We start from the raw sequence: 22,244 nt of genomic DNA on the forward strand, positions 1-22,244 counted from the left end.
TGAGGCCAGTGACTCTGAGCTCTGTTTTTCTGGGTCTTTAAGGAGCTTACTGTAAACAGCACACGGGAGCTGCCATAGCAAGTCTAACTCCTGACTGCAGGATACCCGTGAGGAGTTTCACTGGACAGCAAGACATCCATCAGCCAGGTCTTACCTGTAATCTAATTCATTCTATGGAGAATTGGTAACTTTGAGTTTTAAAGCGAGATTTTAATAAAGGGCAACATGGTGGCACGGTGGTTAGCACAGTTCAATTCCACCACCAGGCCGGGGTCTTTCTGTGTGGAGCTTGCATGTTCTCCCCGGGTATTCTGGCTTCCTCCCACAGTCCAAAGACATGCAGTTAGTGGGGATAGGTTAATTGGAAACACTTAATTGCCCGTAGGAGTGAATGCGGGAGCCCTGCGACAGACTGGCGACCTGTCCAGGGTGTACCCTGCCTCTTGCCCTAAGACAGCTGAGACAGGCTTCCTAAAAAAGATAAGCGGAAGCGAATGGATGGATTTTAATAAATATCCAAAGGCCTGTTTTTTAAAACTACTGAGACATTGTTTTCTGTTAACAGGGTTTGTTTGAATCTTCATACTTTGTCTTATTAAGCATCCAAAATTGCAAAGTTGCTTGGTGAACATCTGCTGCCCCTGGGTCTACTGCTGTATAGCTTTTTTTCATCATGGTTATATTAATTGTTTCTGGGAATCGTCAGCTGGTCAAGCAGAGTTTGAAAAGTTTGAAAAAATTGTGACAGAAATACTATCTAGTGTATGGCTCATCTCACTATCTTTGACCAGCTATTAAATCCTTTTATTATTCCCTGACATGAAAAATCAAGTGTGTATTTCTGCTTTATTGTGCAGTGTAAAGAATAAACAGGTGCGTGGAAAGCTGTGCAGTCTGAAACGAGTACATTTGCAGGCTTTAATCATAGGTGTTGATGTAAATTTCACACTTAAGACCAAAAGCCAGGAAAAATAGAGCGATCATGTGAAGGCAGAGGAGCAGAGGGTGAGATGCTGCAGTAACAGCAGCACAGATAACACGCCGACACCATCGGATCACTCGTGGCAGGGTTTATGTTGCTGTGGAGTCTGGTTAAATCAGTGGTAAGAGGCCGTTTGTCTGACATCTGATGAGAGTTTGGTACTTGGCTGTTCTGTCGCAGTTGAACATATGTATAAACTGACCCTGAATATCAGTTGCAGTTTACTTTGTAGTGTCACTACAGTCACACAGTCCAACGTCTGGCGTCTGTGGTTTGTCACTGATGTTGTTATTCACGCTGACAGCTTTGTAAGAACATGTCTGCTTTTGTTGTTAGAAAAAATATAATAACCCCAAATAAATCCCAGTGTGTGTGTGTGTGTGTGTGTGTGTGTGTGTGTGTGTGTGTGTGTGTGAGACACCAGCAGCTACAGTTTGTATTACTTTGTCACTAATGTCATTCTTCTGTCACTGGCGCCATCATTCATTCGGAGGGATGATCCCGTATCATCATAGCCGTTTTGTTGTCGTTGCTGGATGAATAAAAGATTACACCGGATTGGTGGATAATTCTAACGTAACACCAGCTGCAGTTTATCAGCAGAATGCACTGCAATTAAGAAAACATGCTATTATTGTTATTTTTGTTTTCTGGCGTGATAAAACTCCCTGCGAGTTGCATAAACAAACATATGTGATATTTGTGTTAACCCATTACTTTGTGCCACCAGCTGTAGTGTTTCATTAGTGTCACTGGTCTACCGCTGTCATAATTCACAGTGCTGTTTATCTGACAGTTTAATTGTGAAAATAAATAAATCACTATTGACTGAAACGATAACAAGGGGGAAGGAGCGGCTTTTTACTTTGTCGCTGATGTGTCACTAGAACGAGCTTTCCCAAGAATCCTTTTCAAACACGGTAAAAGCAAAGTGATGTTTAGCAGCACAGTTGAGGGTAATAATCGAACAATAATTTCCACTGTTAAAGGCTGGATGATTCAGATTTTATGTTTGAAAATAACCAGGAATGACTCACAAATTTAAGAGGACCAAAAAAAAAAAACCCTTCTTATTCTTACAGGTGCCAAATTTACAATATAAAAATTCTCAGAGATTAAAGTCACAAATTTGTGAGAAAAGACGAATTTTTCTTCTGTCAACGAAGCAAATGTGATGCAGTTCTTTTATTATAACTTTTTTTTCACAAATACATTACTTTATAAACTCAAATTACATCTACAGCACAGTAGTAGTGCATATTTTTTTCTAGTAAACCTACAAATTAAGACTTTAAATTTGTTTTTCTCCCCAAAATATTACTCTTCTAGAAAAGAAAATCACACAATTACGCAGCCATAATTTGATGACACAACTTTTGGCAGGTTGCTATTTCTGATTCAAATTGCCACATTTTCAAATAAAATTTTGAATTGTGCTCTGCACCATAAAACTAGCTCTGGTCTGCTGGTTGGCTGCAGTTTGAAAGGCCCATTTGTTTTAAGTCCCAAAGAAGGAGCGGGCAGTGGATAATAGCTGGCAGTGTGTTACCAAGTTACAATGGACAATTTTAAATGGACCATCCAACAGAAAAGTAAATGCATTATCAGAACTGCCGATGCTGGAAACATTCCTCGCAGATTTTGGTTCATATTAACATGATAGCGTCACAAAATTTCATCATCAGATCTCAGCTCTATTGGACTGACAACTGGTGACCATCTATTTGAATACAGTGAACTCATTGTCATGTTCGAGAATGTCTTCATTGGTACATTGTGTTCATAAGGGGATGGACATGATCAGCAGCAGTACTCAGGTACACTATGGGATTTTAATTGGCACTAAGTCACCTAAAGTGTGCCAAGAAGTCATTCACCAGATCATTACACCACCAGCAGCATGAACCACGGATACATAGCAGGATGGATCCATGTGTTCCTGCTGTTTCTGACCCTACCGCGTGAATATCGTCACAGAAATTAAGACTCATCAGACCAGCAAACATTTTTCCGGTCGTCTATTGTTCAGGTTTGTTGAGCCTGAGCAAATTATAGCTTCAGTTACCCTTTCTCTGCTGACAGCAATAACACCCAGTGTGGTTTTCTACTGCGGTAGGCGATCTGTTTCAAGGTTTTACCAGTTGTGCATTCAGAGATATATATCCTGGTTGAAACAACTAGTTATTTGAGTTATTGTAGCTTTCCTATCAGCTTGAAATAGTCTCCTCTGACCTCTAGCATCAACAGGGCATTTTCACCCAGAGAACTAACTCTCACTAGATACCTTCTTGTTTTCAGATCATTTTCTTTAAACCCTATAGATCATTGGGTGGGCAAATCCCTGTCGATCAGCAGATTCTGAAACACTCAGCCTGACCAGCCTGTCTGGCACCAACAACCATGTCATGTTCAAAATCACTCAAAATCATCATTCTGATACTTGATTTGAACTTCAGCAGGTCATCTTGACATTGCAGCAACTCAATGCCTAAAAGCGTTGAGTTGTTGCCATGTGATTGGCTAATTTCATATTTGTTTTTAAGTGCCATTCAAGAGGTCTAGTGTATATTTTCTATTCAACACAGTTCAAGTGAAAACGCAAGTAAGTAAGTAAGTAAAGTAATGACTACCCCTCTGTCTGCTCTGTTTCTCATCTATGTACAAAAAAGCCTGACTCCCGTGTGGGTTGCAGAACATCAAAGGGATTTTTGCACCACAATAAAAGCGTCACAGATTATTCTGTTCACAACTAGACTTTCTTAATTCTCGCACTTGCTCTGGTTCTTAGTCTGGGTTGTAATTGCTTCTCTGTTGCCAGAGGTCTCTCTTTTTGCAGTTGTTACTTACTCAGGCAGATGTTGTCGTGGAAAAAAGTGAGAAAGTCGCTGCATTGTTCCCTGTGGTTGCCACTCGCTGCGCAGGAGCACCAGGGTCCCACATTGGAGGTGGAGTTGTCAAGGTAGTTGGGAGTTATTGTGCTTCCTGTTGAGGGCAGGAGAGGTGGAAAACAACACATTTCTGTATGTTTACAGGCGTACTGAGCCAACACATCTCCTCACATTACTATCTTTACGATGCAGTGATTGAATCTGACCTTAAGCGAGCTCGCATAAAAAGGAAGCTATCTCTTTGATTTAGCCGAACTGTGCGGAATATTTAACATCTTTTTTGTTATTCAAGCTATTCCGCCCGTCTCCCCGTGCAACACTCTGCTCGTAAGCGCCTCATAAAAACTGCAGTTTCCAAAGAAAACCCCCCAAAAAGTTGTCTGACTGAGAAGTTTGATGTCATTCGAGCTGAATTCTGGCTGATTTAATCTTGTTACGCTTAGCCTGATTATGACCTTACTCTGATTACGATAATCAAATAAAGGCATTTACATGGCAATTTCTATCATCCCGGCATTGCCCTAATCATGTTAAGACTGAGTTATTAGTGCGTATGTAAATGTATTCATTGAGAGGGAAAGTGAAAGGAATTTAAAAAGAGGAACGGATGAAAATGGAGTGAATGCGCAGACGGGCAGGTTAGTTAGTGCCGCAGCCGGACACCAGCTGGGACCGAGTCAGGCAAAGAAATCTTACTGTATTATGTCTTGGTTTGAAAATAGCAAACACACAGCTAAAAATACTCTGTCTGTGTAACCGGTGATTATTCAAAAATGTGATTTTCATCGTGGGTGAATTTATCATACATACAGTGCATCGCTGCTAGCTTATCCTCTTGATCTCTTGCAACCTTCCTACTTTGTTGATGTTACAACAGATCCAAGCATCCAAGTACCGCAGCAGTTGTTTAGGTTTTCTTTTACACTTATGAACTCCCCAAACATGCGCATCCACCACATGCGCCAGCCTGGCAAACTCTGATAAGAGCAGCGGCCTGAGACACAAAATTCAGGCGCCGTCAGAGTCTTTCTTTTCGTTTTGAATCTTTTCAACCGTTCAGTGGGAAATGATTGGAAAGTCATTCCCCGGGAAGCCTTCTAGTTTGTATTTTTTAAAGAGGGTGAGGATAAAACCGCTGCACTTCGAGGCAGTGTGGCAAAACAAAACAAAACAAAAAGTTCTGATTTACCTCTATTGATTTTTCTGGGACTTCCAAACAACAGCACCTCAGAGTTTCACTTCGTCTTGAGTTGTCTACAATGGCCAATCTGTGCTGCACAGCTTTCTGTCTCCGTCTTCCTTTATCTGTCTACTTCACTTTCCAACAACCCCCCTCTCCCCCACACACCCTTCTTTTTGCAGTACTTCACTTGGGTATTGTTGTCCAATAATGACATGTTTGAACTGAGTGCTTTTTAACAACCTTTTGTGCATTATGTGATCCTTTGTTAAGTTTTTGTACGAAGCACAATAGGCCGTGTTCTGGGCCTCTACCCAGTCCCGCTCATTGTCACGTCAGGGATAATTCTCTCAAAACAGCGGTCAATAGTTGTAATTGCACTACTTATAATGCCAACGATTTGGCTGGGCACGCTGTAGCCACATTAATCAGCACTTCATCGATTCCTAAAGCGCGCTCCTCATCACAATCCTTGATTCATTCTTTTGAGCCCTGTTCAGCGCACTTGTCTGCTCTTGGCCTTCCTCCCTCGAAAACCTTTTGTTCCCAATCTATCACCGAAGGTGGGCGAGCCGGAGCTGGTGCAGAAAGATTTAGTTCTTACCTATCAGGCCGGTGTATGCGAGCAGACATTGCCCGTAGTTCTCCTGCTTGCAGCCACTGGCACTCTGCTCGGAGGGCTGGCAATCATGCTGGAACTGTGCCCAGCGAGACCTGTGGGAGCAATAACATGCCATCCATCATTTACTTGTGCTTGGCTGCTGCACACATCATGTCAATGAGTGGTGGCCAGCGCTGGTGCTTTCTCTCATCTAACCCCAGAATGTAGGTTTGAAAACCACCACGCTCATCTACCTGCTTGTGCTCCCCGTAACAACTCCCTCTGCCCTTCAAGATCTCCCGCTCTACAGCACTTCAACCCTACTCCAGTCACCCATGGTGACATTCATCCCCCTTTATTCTTTCTTCCTTTTTTTTCTTCTCCCTGGCAGTCGTCTTCTGGAAAGCTGCCAGGCTGTAAAGAGTCAATGAGGGGCAAAGATAGGCCTTAGCTCTGCTCTCTTAATACTGTGGGTGCTGTCTGGCAGGCCTGGCCACGAGGAGATTAGACAAATATGGATCTTTCATATAAATACTTCCTCCCACAGCAGCTTTGCCTTCCCGCCTTACCTTTCCTGCCAGCCGCACAGACATCCAACCTCATCACCGTCATCGTGCGAGGCTATCGAGGCCATCATATTGCATCATTGGCCCCCGCCGACTGGCATTTGCGACGGGATCCCCTCAGGGCACCACAACTCTCCACTTTGCCCTCATTTGTCATGTCATTGTAATGATGTGCGTAAAACTCATAGGCTGTGCGCTAAGTGAAGGCATCCTCCGCAGGCAGCCAGTTAATGCCGGCTGACTGGTGCGCGATTGGTGGGCCGTGCAGGGGCCTTGAGATGCTCTATCCGTCGGGGCGGCAGTGGAGAATAATGCCTGATCGATAGCCGTGACAGATGAAGCCCTTTGTCTTCCTGACATTTGAAGAGGAACTAGATTAAATGCTGGCGACCATTTGCTGTCAGTAAGAGGAGGCTGACTGGATGCTTCTGAGAACTCCGTGTTCCTGGGAGAAACACACCCTATGAATCCTAATGACCTCATAAGGCATTGTTAGTTTTCTGACTGGACGCTTTACAACCCATTTAAATTTGAATTAAATCCTTTGGTAGTCACATACATGGGGACATAAACGCCGGATAACTAAGCTTTCTCAGATGACTCACCATGCGAGGAGGGTCACTTTTTCTACAAACTATTTTCTGATCCTGACAATGTCTTCACTGCTGTTAATAAACATTTTTCCAAGCAACTTGCCAGGAAAACCATGCGTGAATCCCCAGTGAGAAAGGCTGTTTCAATAATGACTATTTCACATGGCTGCTTCACTTGGAAAATGAATGCAGAATTTAATTGAGCTAATTAAACACAGTTAATGAGTATAACAATTGCATTAATTAAACACAACTGACTAATTAAATCTAAATGAACATATCACCCTAGCCAGACACATCTTCCAAGATATACACGACGCTATTTATTGTCCTGAGGGAAAGTCAGCGAGCGAGGCCACCATCAACAGAGCACTTCAAATTAAACCAGACAGCGGTGACGATGACGCCACATCTTGTACTCGGTCAGAAAAAATAAATCAACATGACACAACTTGCAACTTAGCTTGTCACCTGTCAGCAAACTCGTCAGCTTAGTCACTAATGGGACAGTAAACCCTTACAGTTTACACTCAACACCTCGTGTACTCTGGGAAAGGCGGTGAATAAAGCATGGCTCTGTTCCCTCAGTGGTCACTAAGACTGGCTGTTATTGCTCAGTGTTGACCAAATGCACCAACTGTAGAGGTAGTTATGAAGTAAACTGTAGTCGGAATCAAACTTGGCGAGCCTGTTTTGCTGTCATCAGTATTTTCGTCCAATATTCCGTCGTCTGTGCGCCTTTTGCCCGTCTTTATCTTTTTGCCTTTTATTGGCCGCTCTCAGTTATTGCTTTTTCTTTGGAACTCTGCCTAGACAACCTGGAGTTACCTCTTCACTGCTGACATTGCGACTGGTGTTTTGCAGCCGCCATTTAATAAAGCTGCCAGTTGAGAACCTATAAAGGGTCTGTTTGTCGAACTGGAGACTCTGACGTGCCTTTGTTCTTGCTCAGTTTCCCCCCCACAGCCTCTCGCTTGTTTTTTCTAGTAAGAGCCAGTTTTTCCAGTTATGTAAAAGGAACATTATGCATCGTTATGTGAGTTGTTTTTTTACTGGGTTCATTACTTGTTTGTTTGGGTATTATGACACTAACTGAAACCACAGCAGGTGATGTTTTCGGCACCCAACTAGAAGATGATAATGGCTTTTTTCTTATAATAATCAATTAGCCTTTTAACAGGATACAGTTGCATTCGGCTAACTGAGCAGGGAAAGTTACATCTATGTCCACGCTGCACTGAAAACACTGAATGATTTCCATGAATCTCCAATTGTTCTTTACCACATGTCTGTTCAATTCAGTTATATTATAAATCTAAACAAAAGTGGCTTCCTTCAAAAACAAAGACCTCCCTAAGTAGCCCCAAACCTTTTGAGCAGTACAATAAATCAGGTGTTACTTTATCTTATTTTAACTGTCTTGTTTTCTTTTTAGGTGAGTGGTTGAAGGTTCTCTGGTTGAAGCGGACATCCACCCGTCCGCTCCACACCCTCAGATTTCTGCATGCAACACTTTTTCTGGGTGCACTGGCCTTGGAGCCTAGACACCAAACTTTAATTATATTGATGCTAATGATCATAAATAATAAAACTGCTCTATGTCTGCTTGATGTGTGTGTGGGGACTGTTTGCTAACACTTTAGCAAACCTCTTTTATATGCAGCTTGTCTTTCAGCTAGTGGTCAAAAATTAATGGCTACAATTTCCATGTAAGAAACTACCGATCGCATTATTCTTCTCGTGTCCTCGCTCAGTTACTGTGTGATTGTTATGGTATTCAGGAGCCCTGTCATTTAAAATGAATCAAGCTTTAAATTTTTCATCGTAAAAAGCAGAAAGTCAAAGAGAAAAAAAAAGCTGGTGTTAAAAGCGTACGACAAGGCAAGACTCAAATAGTTTCCTCAAGAGCCGACAGATCAAAGAAGATCTGCGATGTGTCAGTAACCTCAGGCGAGTGTTTACCAACAAGTTTAACAAAAGAACTCGATAAGCTGATACAGTCTTTAAAGCCTGTTTCTCCATTTAAGTGGGAGTTTACTTTCAGCTTCTACACGTCAGATAACATTTATCTCAGTTTTAAGTCTTTGAGCATCATTTTAAAGAACGGGCACCTTCTGAATCAATCCGTTTGTCCTGGATTAGTTATTTCAAGTGTTCTGAATAAGCGTCTGAGCAGGATGTGATAACCATGACGTGAAACATTTAACAAAGTGATTTTACTTTTAGGTCAAAATATGGAAAAAGACCTTTTGTGAGCCTTTAATAGAAGCCGCAGCTGCTGAAAATGATTCTCAATTTAGTGTGAAAAGTGATGTCAACTCTAGAAATTATGTGTGAAATGTTTTTAGCAGGAGGCAGCATGTAAGACCAGATTTTTTTCTTTCACATTTCTACCTGCACACATAGTCTGCCTTGCAGATCCGCAGCTGAGCCAAACAGTTGGGCTTTTCCTTGTCTTCGTAGGAGCAGGACGGCACGATGGTTTGCCTGCGGCGCTCTGCGCAGGCTGTGTCGGTGCAGGGACAGAACAGCAGCTCGTTGGTGTATTCAGGGGGGACGCGGTCGAAGAACTTCCTCAGCGCCTTGTTGCACTTTGCTCGATTGCACGGCCCCGAGCGGGCAGACGGCTGGATGCAGGAGGAGACGTACTCCGTACGAAGCTTCTGACACGTCTCATCTATGTTACACGCCTTGGCAGCGTCCAGGCAGCGGTTCACTGTCGTCACTTCAGACTCTGAAAGGAAGAAAGAAGACACAAGTGAGCGGCAGAAAGGCTTACATCCTCGTGTGCAGAAAATCAAATCTCAAGCAATGTTTACAAATGATTTGAAGCACTAATTGGAGTTAGGATCGACTCGCCGGCCCTCACCTCTACACTCGGATGCAGAGTTGCATTTACAAGTGCAAAAAACCCCCAAAACAAAACAAAACAAAACAAAACAAAACAAAACAAAAAACCAAAAAAAAAAACAAAACAAAAAACAAACAAAACCAAACAAGATGTCTTGAAGAAGAAAATAAACCAAAATGATGATTGTATGTAACAGGCCTCCCTGTAATGAATAGAACATGAATGGTGTCTAAATGTTGTATGAGTGCGGGCACTGGATGTGTTTCAGCCAAGGCCTAATGGCTGAATATTTCATTCTGCTGGGTTAATGCAGAGTGGCAGCGCTGAAAAAGCTGCTCCTCCATCTCTCCAGCCGCACAACAAGGCCTGTAATTACTGTTCCTTCCCCCCTTCATCCATCTATCCATCTCCCCAGCACTCCCTCCCTACATCTGGGCCCATTCCTCACTCACCTGACTCCCTCCTTCCCTCGCCACCCTCCTCCCTCGCTATGTGCCTGCCACCCGCGATGCCGCTATCGCCCCCACTCCATCTGTCTCGTCCCTTCCCCTGCTTAGCTCTCTCTCCCATCCATTCTTCCTCAACTTTGTCCATCTCTGCCTCCCTCAGTGCCCATGCTCCTGCTGACTTCTCGAGTAATGAGCCACCTTCTGTGGAGGCAGTGGAAACCCCTTTCATAAGCACCTTTTTTCCCCATTGTATTATTTCCCAATCCATCATTATATGTGTGCGTGTGTGTTTTTTTCCCAAGCGACCTTCCAGTCAATACGGCCATGATGACGCTCAGCTCCTCTGGCAGATAGTGCTGCTCATTAGTTTGTAAAGTGCCTGTAGTTGCGTCTCCTGGTGAGTTTGACTCTCACCAAGCTGTCATATAAAATATGAATGGCCTCAGAGAGAAGGAAAACAACCCATCGCAAAGCACAGGTTATTCCCAGCTTAACCAAGTAGCCAGTGGAGGGCAAGGGTGGAGTGCAGGTTGGAAAACTGGATCCAGTATCTGCATACTTGGGGAGGAGAATACTCCCACACGCTTGAGTGTGAAATCCTTCACGCCATGGTTTTGTAACCTGTTATTTATTCAAAGGAGGCTCGCTGAGCATGCAGCACACTTATGTGTCATGCACTTGCATCCAAAAGTTACCCACAGCCCGGCGCTGCCACCGGGCCGACTGTAGATCGAACATACCGAGGATTATTATCCAGTCTCACACCAGATTCTGTAATGTTCAGGATTACGCGTCTAAATTTTAATTACGTGGTGCCAGTCTCTCTGTGTTTGGACAGTGACACATTCAGCTGTTTTGGCACCATCCTTCTAGCACAATGGATTTGAAAAATAGAAAGCAACTGAGCGTAAAGTACCTAAGCCTTAAAGGAAAACTCCAGCATTTGTCTATGAAAATCAAAAAAATGTGTGTCCAAAAAAAGAAAAGGAAAAAAAACCCACAATCGCAAACTGCATGCTTGAAAAAGTGACGTGGAAATGTCTGTAGTTTAAAGGATGTGAAAGAAAGAGTGGATTATGCCACGTGAAACTTCTCAACTTCTTTTGTTCTGCGGTAAGCTTTCTCGCTTTCTCTCCCTTTAAAGCCACCAGTGTCTCTGAACGTGGTCAGATCCTTATTACACAAACATCTCACAAACAGAAGCCTTTTTAAAGACCACCTTGAAATATTACACAGTATAACAATGACTGTTCAGCTGATCTGGATGGAAACACAACACAAGCATTTTCTTCTTACCTTTTTGGTTTTTTGGTAGCGTATGAGTGCGTGCATGTCACTTTCTGTAAACATAATAGCTCAATTCACTCACTGGGCCCACGTCCTCATTTTAGATTTGACAGCATTTTAGTGGTAAAGGTGAACGCTTGGACATGAATTGAGCTGCGGTTTGGGGGAAGGCCTCGAAGGGGACTGGCGACGGCTCCCAGGCCTGGCAGATCCACATGTACTAAATAGAAGTGAAGAAGTTAAAGAATTGAAAGGGGAAGGGAGGGAGGGGCACGTAAACGAGAATGACAGCTTGCAGAACTGGGAGCACGTAGATGAGAGCCGGAGGGAGCGTGTTTGGAGGCGTGGTCCCGCTCCTGAAATTCCAATATATAATCTCCAAAAAGTTTATAATGGATTCTGATAAAACTTTGTAGGGGTGTAGAGTGGGGTCATATTAACAAGCCATTCAACTTTGCCGTAAATCCACCAAGGTCTTCAAGGAAAACAGACAAAAAGCCTCATAACTTGAAACTATGATTCTCACAGATGAGGTGTGTAATGTCAACACATAGAAAGTAACATATAAAGATTTAAAATATCATGCCACATTTGACCTCTGACCTTCAAGGTCTTTAGATTGATCTGGAGGTCAGAGTGATAAGAATGCTAATTACAATATATACACATAGATTTGTATTAACAATAAATAGGTATATAGGGGATATGGGGATTCTGAAACTCTGGAACTTTGACCTCTTCTCTCTTCGTCGAGGTCAAATAAGGTCAAACTTTAATAAAATGTCTTTTACTTTTAAAACTGTGTTTAAACGTCTTCTGCTTTGTGTATATTGGCAGGATTTAGGAAATGATACTGGCGTACGGGGATTCACACTATAGTTAGCATCCAAATATCAGGTCAAATTTGACCTCTGACCTCACTTTTACATTTCCCATTTCTTTCAAGTTGACCCCAAAATGTGTTTATATCTTTAAAGAAACCTTTGTGAAGACACAGAGAATGAGCTGCCTTGTTACTAAGAAATATCCTGTATTATAATAGTATATAATAGGCTCAAGGTATTCATGTCCAGTTATTTACAAATCACTGCCTGTTATCCATTACCTACTCCTACATAATGTTTTATAATCAAAGTAATCATCTGTCACGCCTGTGATCTCAGAGTGCCTCTTGTTCCAAAGAGGTTTGTATCTAAAAGGCTGATTGATTTTACAAAGCTTGTGACAAACTTGAAGCATCGCTGTGAGGACAAAAGGACTGATCACACTCGGGTCAACGACGCATTAAAAAAAGTTTCTTTCTTGTTGCCCTACATCTGCTGCGCTTCAACAGAAAGCCTTTTCTCAGCATCACCGAGTTGACTTTAGTTAACTGATTAATTGTTAAAGGGTGAACTGTTCTGTTATTTGAATATTTCGCTAAATATGATGAGCTGGGACTCTGACTTGCATCTTCAAAAAGGGTCATTACTCTGTCTGAGGAGCGATGCTATAAGGGCGGAAAAACATCCATTAATCACGTCTTTGTTGTTTTGGCAGTTGACTTGTCGAGATGCATGGCACGGATGTCAACTATGACCCCTTGTGGAGGTACTGGAGCGAGATTTACCAGAAGGCGGTTACAGTGCGGGCCTGGTGCTGTTGTAATTCACGTCAGCCCAGGATGAGAGGTTTCGTTTTAAAAAAGCAGCATATGTATGTGATCACGCGTAAAAGGTGACAAGCACTAAACCTGAATTGTTTGGTATTTCTTATGGTTTTTGTGTGCATTTCTTTACAGTCTTTACAGATGCAAACACAGTTTCGTGCAAACAGGTGAGCGCGGTTTATCCAATTTGCCTAATCTGTGATCTCACTAAATTATGCACAACAAGCCCGAAGAAAATGAATTGGTTAAGGAGATGAAGGTGAATGTTACAGCATGCACTATGCATTTCTGGGAGCCATGAATGGTGCTGAGCTGATATCGCCACTATAATGCATCGCTGAGATCCTTAGTGGGTTTGAAAAAAGCTGGCTGGGATGTTGTGGGAAGATCCTTGAAAATGAGAGAAGCTGTGCAGAGTAGCTCTGCTGTGGGGGAGTACATGTCTGGTTACAGTATAGAGTTGATACTTTTTTTTACTTTATACAAGTCACTGCATTCACAGGTGGTAGTAATTACTTAGTATAGTGTTCTTATAATCTTAAACCAGCTTGTATGCTCTGTGGTCTTCACTCTAAAGCTCCATTTAGAGGAAAAGCCATGCTCTGCATCTCTGTATTCAGTTACATTGTTACCTGTTACATAACCTGAATTTACCTTTAAGGCTATTATGCAAACTATGGCCTGAACTGCCCTCATCTCACCGTTAAATGCTTTCCCATCCATGAAAAGAGGATGTACAGTTTACCAGTGTCAACTTGCATTAGTTCAGGTTTGGAAACATGAAATTGGTATTTGACACTGATCCCTCATTGGTATTACCGGATGCCAAAATATAGAACTACCTTTAAATCCCATGATAAATACAATAAATATTACAGCTTGTGGGAAGAAGAAACCTCCTGTGGCACAGAGTGCTTCCACTCCACTCCTCACCTCACCTCACCTCTGTACATGACTAAAGTGTACACGCCACATACCTAAATAGTACAAAATTGTGTAAAAACATAGAGACTTCTAATATTTATATTAATGTACTGGTCTCAAAAGAATTAAAGTAACACTTGAAAAATACATCAGATCTCAATGGGAAACAAAAATCATGCCAGATATCAATATTGATATGGACTGAGTATGTGTTAGGAACAGAAGAACGCCACATCGGTTAAATGAAATGGAAACTATCAGAGCAAGGAAGTTTAGTTTGCCAAAATGTTATTGCAGCAACTCAAAACTGTACTCAGTAGTTTGTTTGGCCCCCACATGCATGCCTAACAATGTCGGAGCATGCTCCTAATGAAACAATGGATGGTGTCCTGTGGGATCTCCTCCCAGATCTGGATCGGGACATCACTGAGCTCTCTGAGGGGTAACCTGGATGGACAGAAACATAAAGTCTCTGGAAGTTTCTTCATCCTCCAGTAGCTTCCTGCATACTTTTGCCACATGAGGCCAGGCAATGTCGTTCCTGATGAGGGAATCAGGACCCACTGCACCAGTGTAGCGTCTGACAGTTTCATCCTAATACCTGATGGCAGTCAGGGTGCTGTTGACTAACCTGTAGAGGTTAGTCAAACGTTCCCTCTGGCTTCGTCAGACCCTTTCACATCTGTCACATGTGCTCAGGCTGAACCTGCTCTCATCTGTGAAAAGCACAGGACACCAGTGGCGAATCTTCTACTCTCTGGCAAATGCCAATCAGACACCACCATGCTGAGCAGTGAGCACAGGGCCCACTAGAGGACGCTGGGCCTTCAGGTCACCCTCATGAAGTCTTTTTCTGATTGCTTGGTCAGAGGCATTCACATCAGTGTCCTGCTGGAGGTCATTTTGTAGCTCTGTCAGTGCACAAAGGAGCAGATACCGGTCTTGGTAATGGGTTAAGGACCTTCTACGTCCCTGTCTAGCTCTCCTAGATGAACTGCCTGCCTGCTGGAATCTAGTCCATGCTCTTGAGACTGTGCTGGGAGACACAGCAGATGGCACATATTGATGTGTCATCCTGGAAGGGTTGGACTGCCTGTGTAACCTCTGTAAGGGCCAGGTATCACCTCAAGCTAACAGCAGTGACACTGAGTCTAGCCAAAATGCAAAACTAGTTAAAAAAAAAAGTCAGATTTTGTGGGTTGTCTCATTGTTGCCACTCTAGTTCACCTCTTGTTAATGTCATTAACACCAAAGCAGTGGAAACTGATTAACAATCCCCTCTGCTACTTAACTGACCACATCAATATCACAAAGGTTTAATAGATTTGATGCTGGACTTTGATTAAAACGTGTTTTACTCAGCAGTGCATATTTAACATTTCTAACATTTATTATTTTGTGGTGGTAATTTTTAAACCCAGCAATTTTCCTTTTGTTTCTTCTTCTTTCAAGACAATTTGGTTCATTTTCTCGTTGACCTGTTGGGTTTATGCTGGAAAAGGTGCATCAGGTTCTTCCTGATAGTATATCATGACAACTATCATTATACTCTGCTGTAATGCATGAATACCTTCCATAGAAATCACTTCATTTCAGTCATTACATTCACAGACTCTCTGAGTGTAACTGTTGTCAGAAAAACATAAAACACTTAACTTCACGTCCTCTGCAGTGGAAAAAAAGCAACTTGTCAGTTTTGTGCAGCCTCTGTCTTTTCCATTCCTCCAGAAGAAAACAAAGTGTTTTTTATATGAGTCAACAGCTCTGCCATTTTCTTTTTCTCGCCTCCTCTGTCTCTTTCTCCATGTAACCTCTTTTCTTTTCTTCTGTTTCTGTCGTTACTTCACACTCTGGCTTTCAGCTCTTTACCCACTGCAGCTTTGCTGCTTCCAGCTGCATTAAGTAAATAGGTAATTAATCTGTGCCTTGGGGGCTAACAGCAGCACATACCAACCCTGCAGCTTGCCCACAGGCTTGGAGGCAAGACAGAAGCAAAGTGAGACTGTTACTCATCAAACGCTTCACAAAACCACCTGCATATCTGCTCTGTCAAAACAACGCAGAATCACAACTTGATCTGTTATTACTCTGACACGTAGTATAGTATAACCCACTTAGCCTTTTTTTGTTCTTAAAAATAGATACTTAACTTACTTAAATGACTTTTCCCCCCCTGGCCAGGCAGTAACTGCTCATTTGATTACCTGCAGCGATGGAGGCCAGACGAACGTAGTCAGTGCCCCTCTCCTCTGGTTCATATGGGTAGCTCTCCACCAGGCTGAGTCCTGCCAACACAGAGGAAAGAGAGTAGTTAGCTAAATGGCTTTTCTTCTTTTTAAAGATTTTTGCAAAGTCCTAAATCCCAGCGTGTAACACTGTTGAAGGATGTAGTGCTACTCATAAAAGCTATAGATGTGCACAAAGCTGCAAAACATGCAAACCCCTCACATTTGTGTAAATTACCACAGGCTATTAGAAATTAGCTAGTTACAGAAGTTGCTAGAAAATCAACCACACAGTGCTCAACAACCTTATTAGACCATCACACAATGTACGGCTTATTGCCACAGCTCAGCTGCCCTGAATTATATTTAAATGGAAAATTTCAATGAAAATAGTAAAAAGGCAACATGACAAAATCTAATGTTTACAAAAGAAGGATTTTCTTGTAGTTTGATGCTTGCAACACGGACTGTAAAAAAATGTATTATGGTTTAGAAACATTCTTCAGCCGATTCAAAAGCAGGACGTAGTCAGGCACAGAGAAAAATAAGAGATTTAAGACCCATGAAAGATAACAACAAGCTAAAAATTCAAATCAAAGGTAAACAGACAAATAAAAAACTCTAGAAGAATAAAATAGGGTAAATGGAACAGGGAAAACAAGGAAAGGACACAAGGAAGGAAAGAGACAAAGTTGAGACAGGACTATAGGTGCAGATGAGTAGTGCAAAATTCACTTAGGAGGGTTCGGGAGGAGGCAGACCCAGGACATGCTGGAGACATTATATCTCTGGCCTGGGAACGCTTTGGTGGAGGCTGTTTTGTGAGAGGAGGTGGCCGGGGAGTGGGAGGTCTGGGCTTCTCTGCATAGGCTGCTTGACCTGGCCCCGGATAAGCGGAAGAAGGTGGATGGATGGATGGATGGATGGAAGGATGGGTTCTTAACTCATAAGTGCAACTAGTCCAAATAATTTTTGGATTCTGTCATCTGTGGAATGTAAAGTCTCTCAAAGATCCAGAGAAACCAGCTAGAAATCTTCACACAAGGAGAAAAAGGAGCAAATCTTTGAATAACCGTGATCTTCAGATCCTTGTGTGAAGATTCTTTAGTAGATGGTAAATGGCCTGTATTTGTATAGTGCTTTACTATATCTTAGATATCGCTGCATGGACTCAGGAACATTTTTGGAAACATCTGTCACTGAGCACAGATTACTGCTGCTTCCACAAGTTAAAACCATAAAGTGAAAACAACAACAATCGTGTTTTACCACATCTGGTCTGATGAGTCTTGATTTCTGCTGTGACACTGGAACCGTAGGATCAGATGTTGGACCTTTGGCTGAAAATCTAATCAGTGGTTCAGGTTGTTGTTGTTGGTGTAATGGTTTTATTGGCCCACTTTAGACATCTTTAGCATCGTTCACGTGCCACCTAAGTATTCCTGCTGACCCTGACTGTGTCATGTCACAAAGGTCAAATTGTCTTAATCTGATTATCTGATGAAGAGTGACCAGATCTCAGTCCAGTAGAGCAGTGATTCTCAACCACTGTGCGTGCTGTGGAAGATTACCTGGTTCCACCTGATAAGCACTCTAAGGCTATGTTCACACTGCAGGTCTTAATGCTCAATTCCGATTTTTTGATCAAATCCGATTTTTTTGTCTGCTCGTTCACACTACAAATAAAATGCGACAGCAAACGTGCTCTAGTGTGAACACTCAATGCGGACCGCATGCGCAAAAGAAGACGTCACACACAACGCGCTCTGTTTAGACCCAAAGCAAACAGTATTGTTTGACAGATGGCCCTTAATATAAAGACTTCGGATTTTACGTTGCCCAATTTTTGCTTTAAGTTATTTTGTTATTTACATAATAATGTAAATAACCTAATAATGATCCTTATTGCTGTTTTAGAGCAACGGTGCTTCAAAGGATAGTTGCAGATTTCTGTCAGAATCTGCAGATTATACAGTACAAACAAAATGTTCACGTTTCTCCAACGCTGTCTTCCCAACAGTTTCACTGGATGGTTAGGAAGCGTTTGCGATGTCTTCTCGGGCGCTTCTCCGGAGCTGATAATTGGCGTCTGTCTTGTGTCAGTGACGTAAAAGACGGATTTAATGCGACATGACCGTTGAAACAGCAGTCGCTTTCTGAAACATCGGATATGTATCGGATTCAGTACCACATATGATAGTGACCCAGATCAGATTTGAAAATATCGGATTTGCGCTGTTCACACTGTCATACCATGATCGGATATGGCTCGCATAGGGTCAAAAAAATCATATTTCATGCGCTTTCGCCTGCAGTGTGAACGTAGCCTAAGTGACTGGCGTAACATGCAAAGCAATTACATTCTCTTCCACTAGAGGGCAGTACAACTACCTGCTCTAATTAAATGGGTTGCCAACTGCCAGTTGCATAATAGCAATACAAGGAAAAAAGTAGCCAATCTGTCCTGCGTCCTGAAGAAAATTCCAACCCAGATGAAGGCCCTAGCATGAGTAGTGGTCAGAAGAAAGCAAAGAAGGACAAATTGATCCAATTCCGCTATGCCTGGTGGCAGGGAAAAATGCTTTTTTGTGACATTTGGTGGTGTGCTGTGTGACTTTTCTAATGTGAAATACGTGCCATGGCTCCAAAAGGTTGGGAAACACTGCAGTAGAGCACGTTTGGGACATGGTGGAACTGGAGGTTCATATCATGTGCAGCTGAAAAATCTGCAGGAACTGCGTGATGCCATCATGTCAATATGGTTTCAAATCTGTGAGGAATGTTTCCAGCACCTTGTTGAATCGATTTAAGGCACTTCTGAGGGTAAAAGTCGGTCCAATCGCATACTAGCAAGGTGTTCCTGGTGAATTAAGTGGGTAACCGTAATAGAAGTATATATATCTATCTATGACATAAAATGTTATTGATGTTTAAATAGAGATGAAGCGATGTTTAAATATAAAGTACATGCAGTTAGAAAAATAAATATTTATTATTAGTTCTGAACTTGAAATGTAATGAATAAATATTTATTGGGGAGGAGCAACTGCCGTACATAAACGGATGTTTTAGTAATGTTTGGTTGACCAACAGTCCATTACATAAAATGCACGACAGAGGCGTGATTGCTTGAAAGCATGCGTGTTGTTTTGTCTACGTGTTGCATGAAATTGACCTCATAAATGTTTTCTACAGACACTGATTGGTTTATCCGTACTTATATTTACATTGTTGTCAGCTTTGTTCTAGAGTCGAGCTTTTTCCATTTGGTCTGAATGTAAAAGCATACGCATTTTACAGGGCCTCTGGATTTTTATGGCGTTATTTTTGTGCCACTATTCTGAGCGCACGTAAAAAAAATGTGCAAGTACAAGTGTTGCATTTTGAGCGAAGAAAAGCTAAGTTTGAGTGAACAAAAGTCATTGCTGCGTTTTTGCTATTATCAATATGCACACACAATGCTCAGTTTTCGACATAATAATGACTCTTTTCATTTCAGCCTGGAATCTACTGTCAAGCCATCTGGAGGTGGAAGTCTAATTCATGTGTACTGGGTGGCACACACTTGATAATCGCAGTGACATGATACCCCAACTTCTGCCCGCCTCTTTTAATGCTACTCAACTGAAGGAAATCCAGTTAGAGAAACTGTCCTCAAAAAATGGTTTCAAAAGTATCATAAAGTTCCACATTTAGCATGATTCAAAGCAATAGGTTTTAAGTAGCATGGACTACATAATCAACAGTTCACTGTAACTATATATAGTTACAAGGATATTAATAATGAATAATAAAATAATGATTAAATTCACAGTTTTTGAAACAGCTTCTGGGTCCTGATCCGGATCCTGGTCCACCTACTGGTGACCTTGGGACTAATGCGAATCTTACCATGCAGCACAGATTGATGCAGACTCCAGTAGATACTCAGGCAGTTCTTCTCCTTCTTCATGCCTCGTTTACATTGGCAGCCATGCAGAGGGGTGGACAGAAGTGCCGTCATGGCGTTCTCACACTGGTTTCGCGCCCCGGGCCCCAGTTTCACGCTGCCGTCCCCTGCCACACACTGCCTGAGGGTGCGCAGTCGCGGGCTACAGGTGTCATCGCTGGAACAGGTGTCACCAGCACGCAGACAGTCCCTCCCACCCACAGAGAGGGCCATACGTGGGATTCCTGTGAGACAAGGGAGAGGAGATGTTAGAGTCGTGATGGATTCTCGAGAGACAGCCGTGTAGATCTGTTTTGTCTTTGTTATTTTTTTTCACGTACTGACAGTTGTATTAACCAGTTTTTGCTTTGCTAATCGGAGGTTATCAAAGGTGGAAACGCATCAGACAAAAGACTTTGACTTACTTACTTTGAGGATAGAGAGTTAACAGACAAAAGGTCAGCCAACATATTTTGCCCTCCTGTTTATACAGGTGTAGCTACCATCCCCGTGTTTGTTTAATTATTGATCTCATTGGCTCATTTTCTGTACTCCCCGACAAAGCTGTTTTGCTACTTTGTGAAAGCATTACTTTCAAATTAAAAGCTAATTTAGTACGCACTCGCAACAGAGGATGACCTTTAGTCTTTAATATGAGTGAAGCTCCTGATAAAAGTCCACTTGTGCGCCCCTCATGTTTGTCATAAACTTGGAGTGCCCGTGTCCCATAATGTGAAACTTGTCGGCACACTATCATGGGGGATAATCAAAAAATGTTCACGGCTAATTTGTGCACTAGAGTAGTTAAAGCTCTCCAGACTTACAGTGGGGATTCATAACGTTTTATTTGCTCCCCCCGCGATGAGAGAGCTCACTTTGACGTGCGTAGCTGATGGGTTTGCTCCTTTAAGCAAATCAAAACAAACTGCTGTAAATAAATGCGAAGTATTTATGACTCGCTGGTTCATCTCTAAGACAAAGCAATTGAGCTGAATTTAATAATTGGATTACATTTTCGCATCCCTCGTCAGCAGCCATCAAACACGGTCAATGATTCCTCTTGCCAGTAAAAAAAAATAACAAAAAAAATTACATTCATAAACCCGAGGGGTGCGCTATATTATTCATGAATTCATACACATGTCACATGAAATCCATCTGGTGCCACTGACTAGGTTTTGATGAAACTTGTATCTCACCAATACATTCTGACGTGTTCTAAATTACACTGAAGCGTTTCAGCTCCAGTCAAAACAAAGTGTCATATTTGTTACAGATTGGCCCAGAGAGCAGCTGTACTAGTTGTGGGGGGGACAACATTTTTACCGTCTGCCTTTTTATTTCATGTGGCACTAATAACATGCAAGCTTTATTCCCCTAAGGACAATATTTATTTCCAGCTGTCTATGAGTTCCTGCTTAATATTCAAAATATACAGTGCATGTAACATTAAATGAAACATCTTATTATTAGAGTAAAAAAAAAAAGAAGAAGCTAGAAGTGAGTGAAAAATGCTAAAAAATAAAGAGCTAAATAAGAGTGTACAGTGGTGATAGCCCGTTTTTGCCTCTAATTGGGCTCATTAATGAAAGGATCAGTAATTTTTTTTGCCATGTAAACTATCTTAAGCTGCGAATGCTAATGTTTGTCTGCTGACAATGCAAATTTGCAGAGGAACAACAGGATATGAGGTTAGACATCTCCACTGTCTTATGCAAATAGTTAATTATTTTCATGCTAACTGCTAACATGGATGTCATAAGTTTGTCAGGCTCGTAAGCAAAAGTACTGCGAGAGCTGAAACTTTAAATTGGACGATGGTGCAAGGAAACTTAAGAGTACAGCACCAAATTCTTTGGCAATCAATCAAATACCGTAAATGTCGGGCTATAAGCCGCTACTTTTTGCACAAGCTTTGAACCCTGCGGCTTTTAGTCAGGTGCGGCTTTTCTATGGATTGTCCGTGATTTTTGTCATATCGTAAGACGATTTGTTTTGTGTGTTCCGCTGTTGTACGGCACTACGTTGCCTGGCGGAAGGATCGGGGTTCAAGAGTGGTATGTTAGTCACATGTCCGTCCGCCAGGCAACGTAGTGCCGTACGAAGTAGCGCGAAAAACAAA

General features: G+C 42.2%; 1 protein-coding gene across 1 annotated transcript in view; it reads right to left on the reverse strand.

Moving 5' to 3' along the window:
• gfra4a (GDNF family receptor alpha 4a) overlaps positions 1-22,244 on the reverse strand; it is a 160,906-nt gene that overhangs the window by 15,774 nt on the left and 122,888 nt on the right. Inside the window, exons 2-6 of the mRNA XM_026152719.1 lie at positions 20,086-20,367; positions 16,174-16,254; positions 9,205-9,544; positions 5,655-5,764; positions 3,830-3,964 (exon numbers count right to left, since the gene is read on the reverse strand). Of these exons, the coding sequence (XP_026008504.1) occupies positions 3,830-3,964; positions 5,655-5,764; positions 9,205-9,544; positions 16,174-16,254; positions 20,086-20,367 (948 nt within the window). The remainder of the gene's footprint in view (positions 1-3,829; positions 3,965-5,654; positions 5,765-9,204; positions 9,545-16,173; positions 16,255-20,085; positions 20,368-22,244) is intronic.

The sequence above is a fragment of the Astatotilapia calliptera genome, chromosome 19 (assembly GCF_900246225.1).
Source record: "Astatotilapia calliptera chromosome 19, fAstCal1.2, whole genome shotgun sequence".
Classification (NCBI taxonomy): domain Eukaryota; kingdom Metazoa; phylum Chordata; class Actinopteri; order Cichliformes; family Cichlidae; genus Astatotilapia; species Astatotilapia calliptera.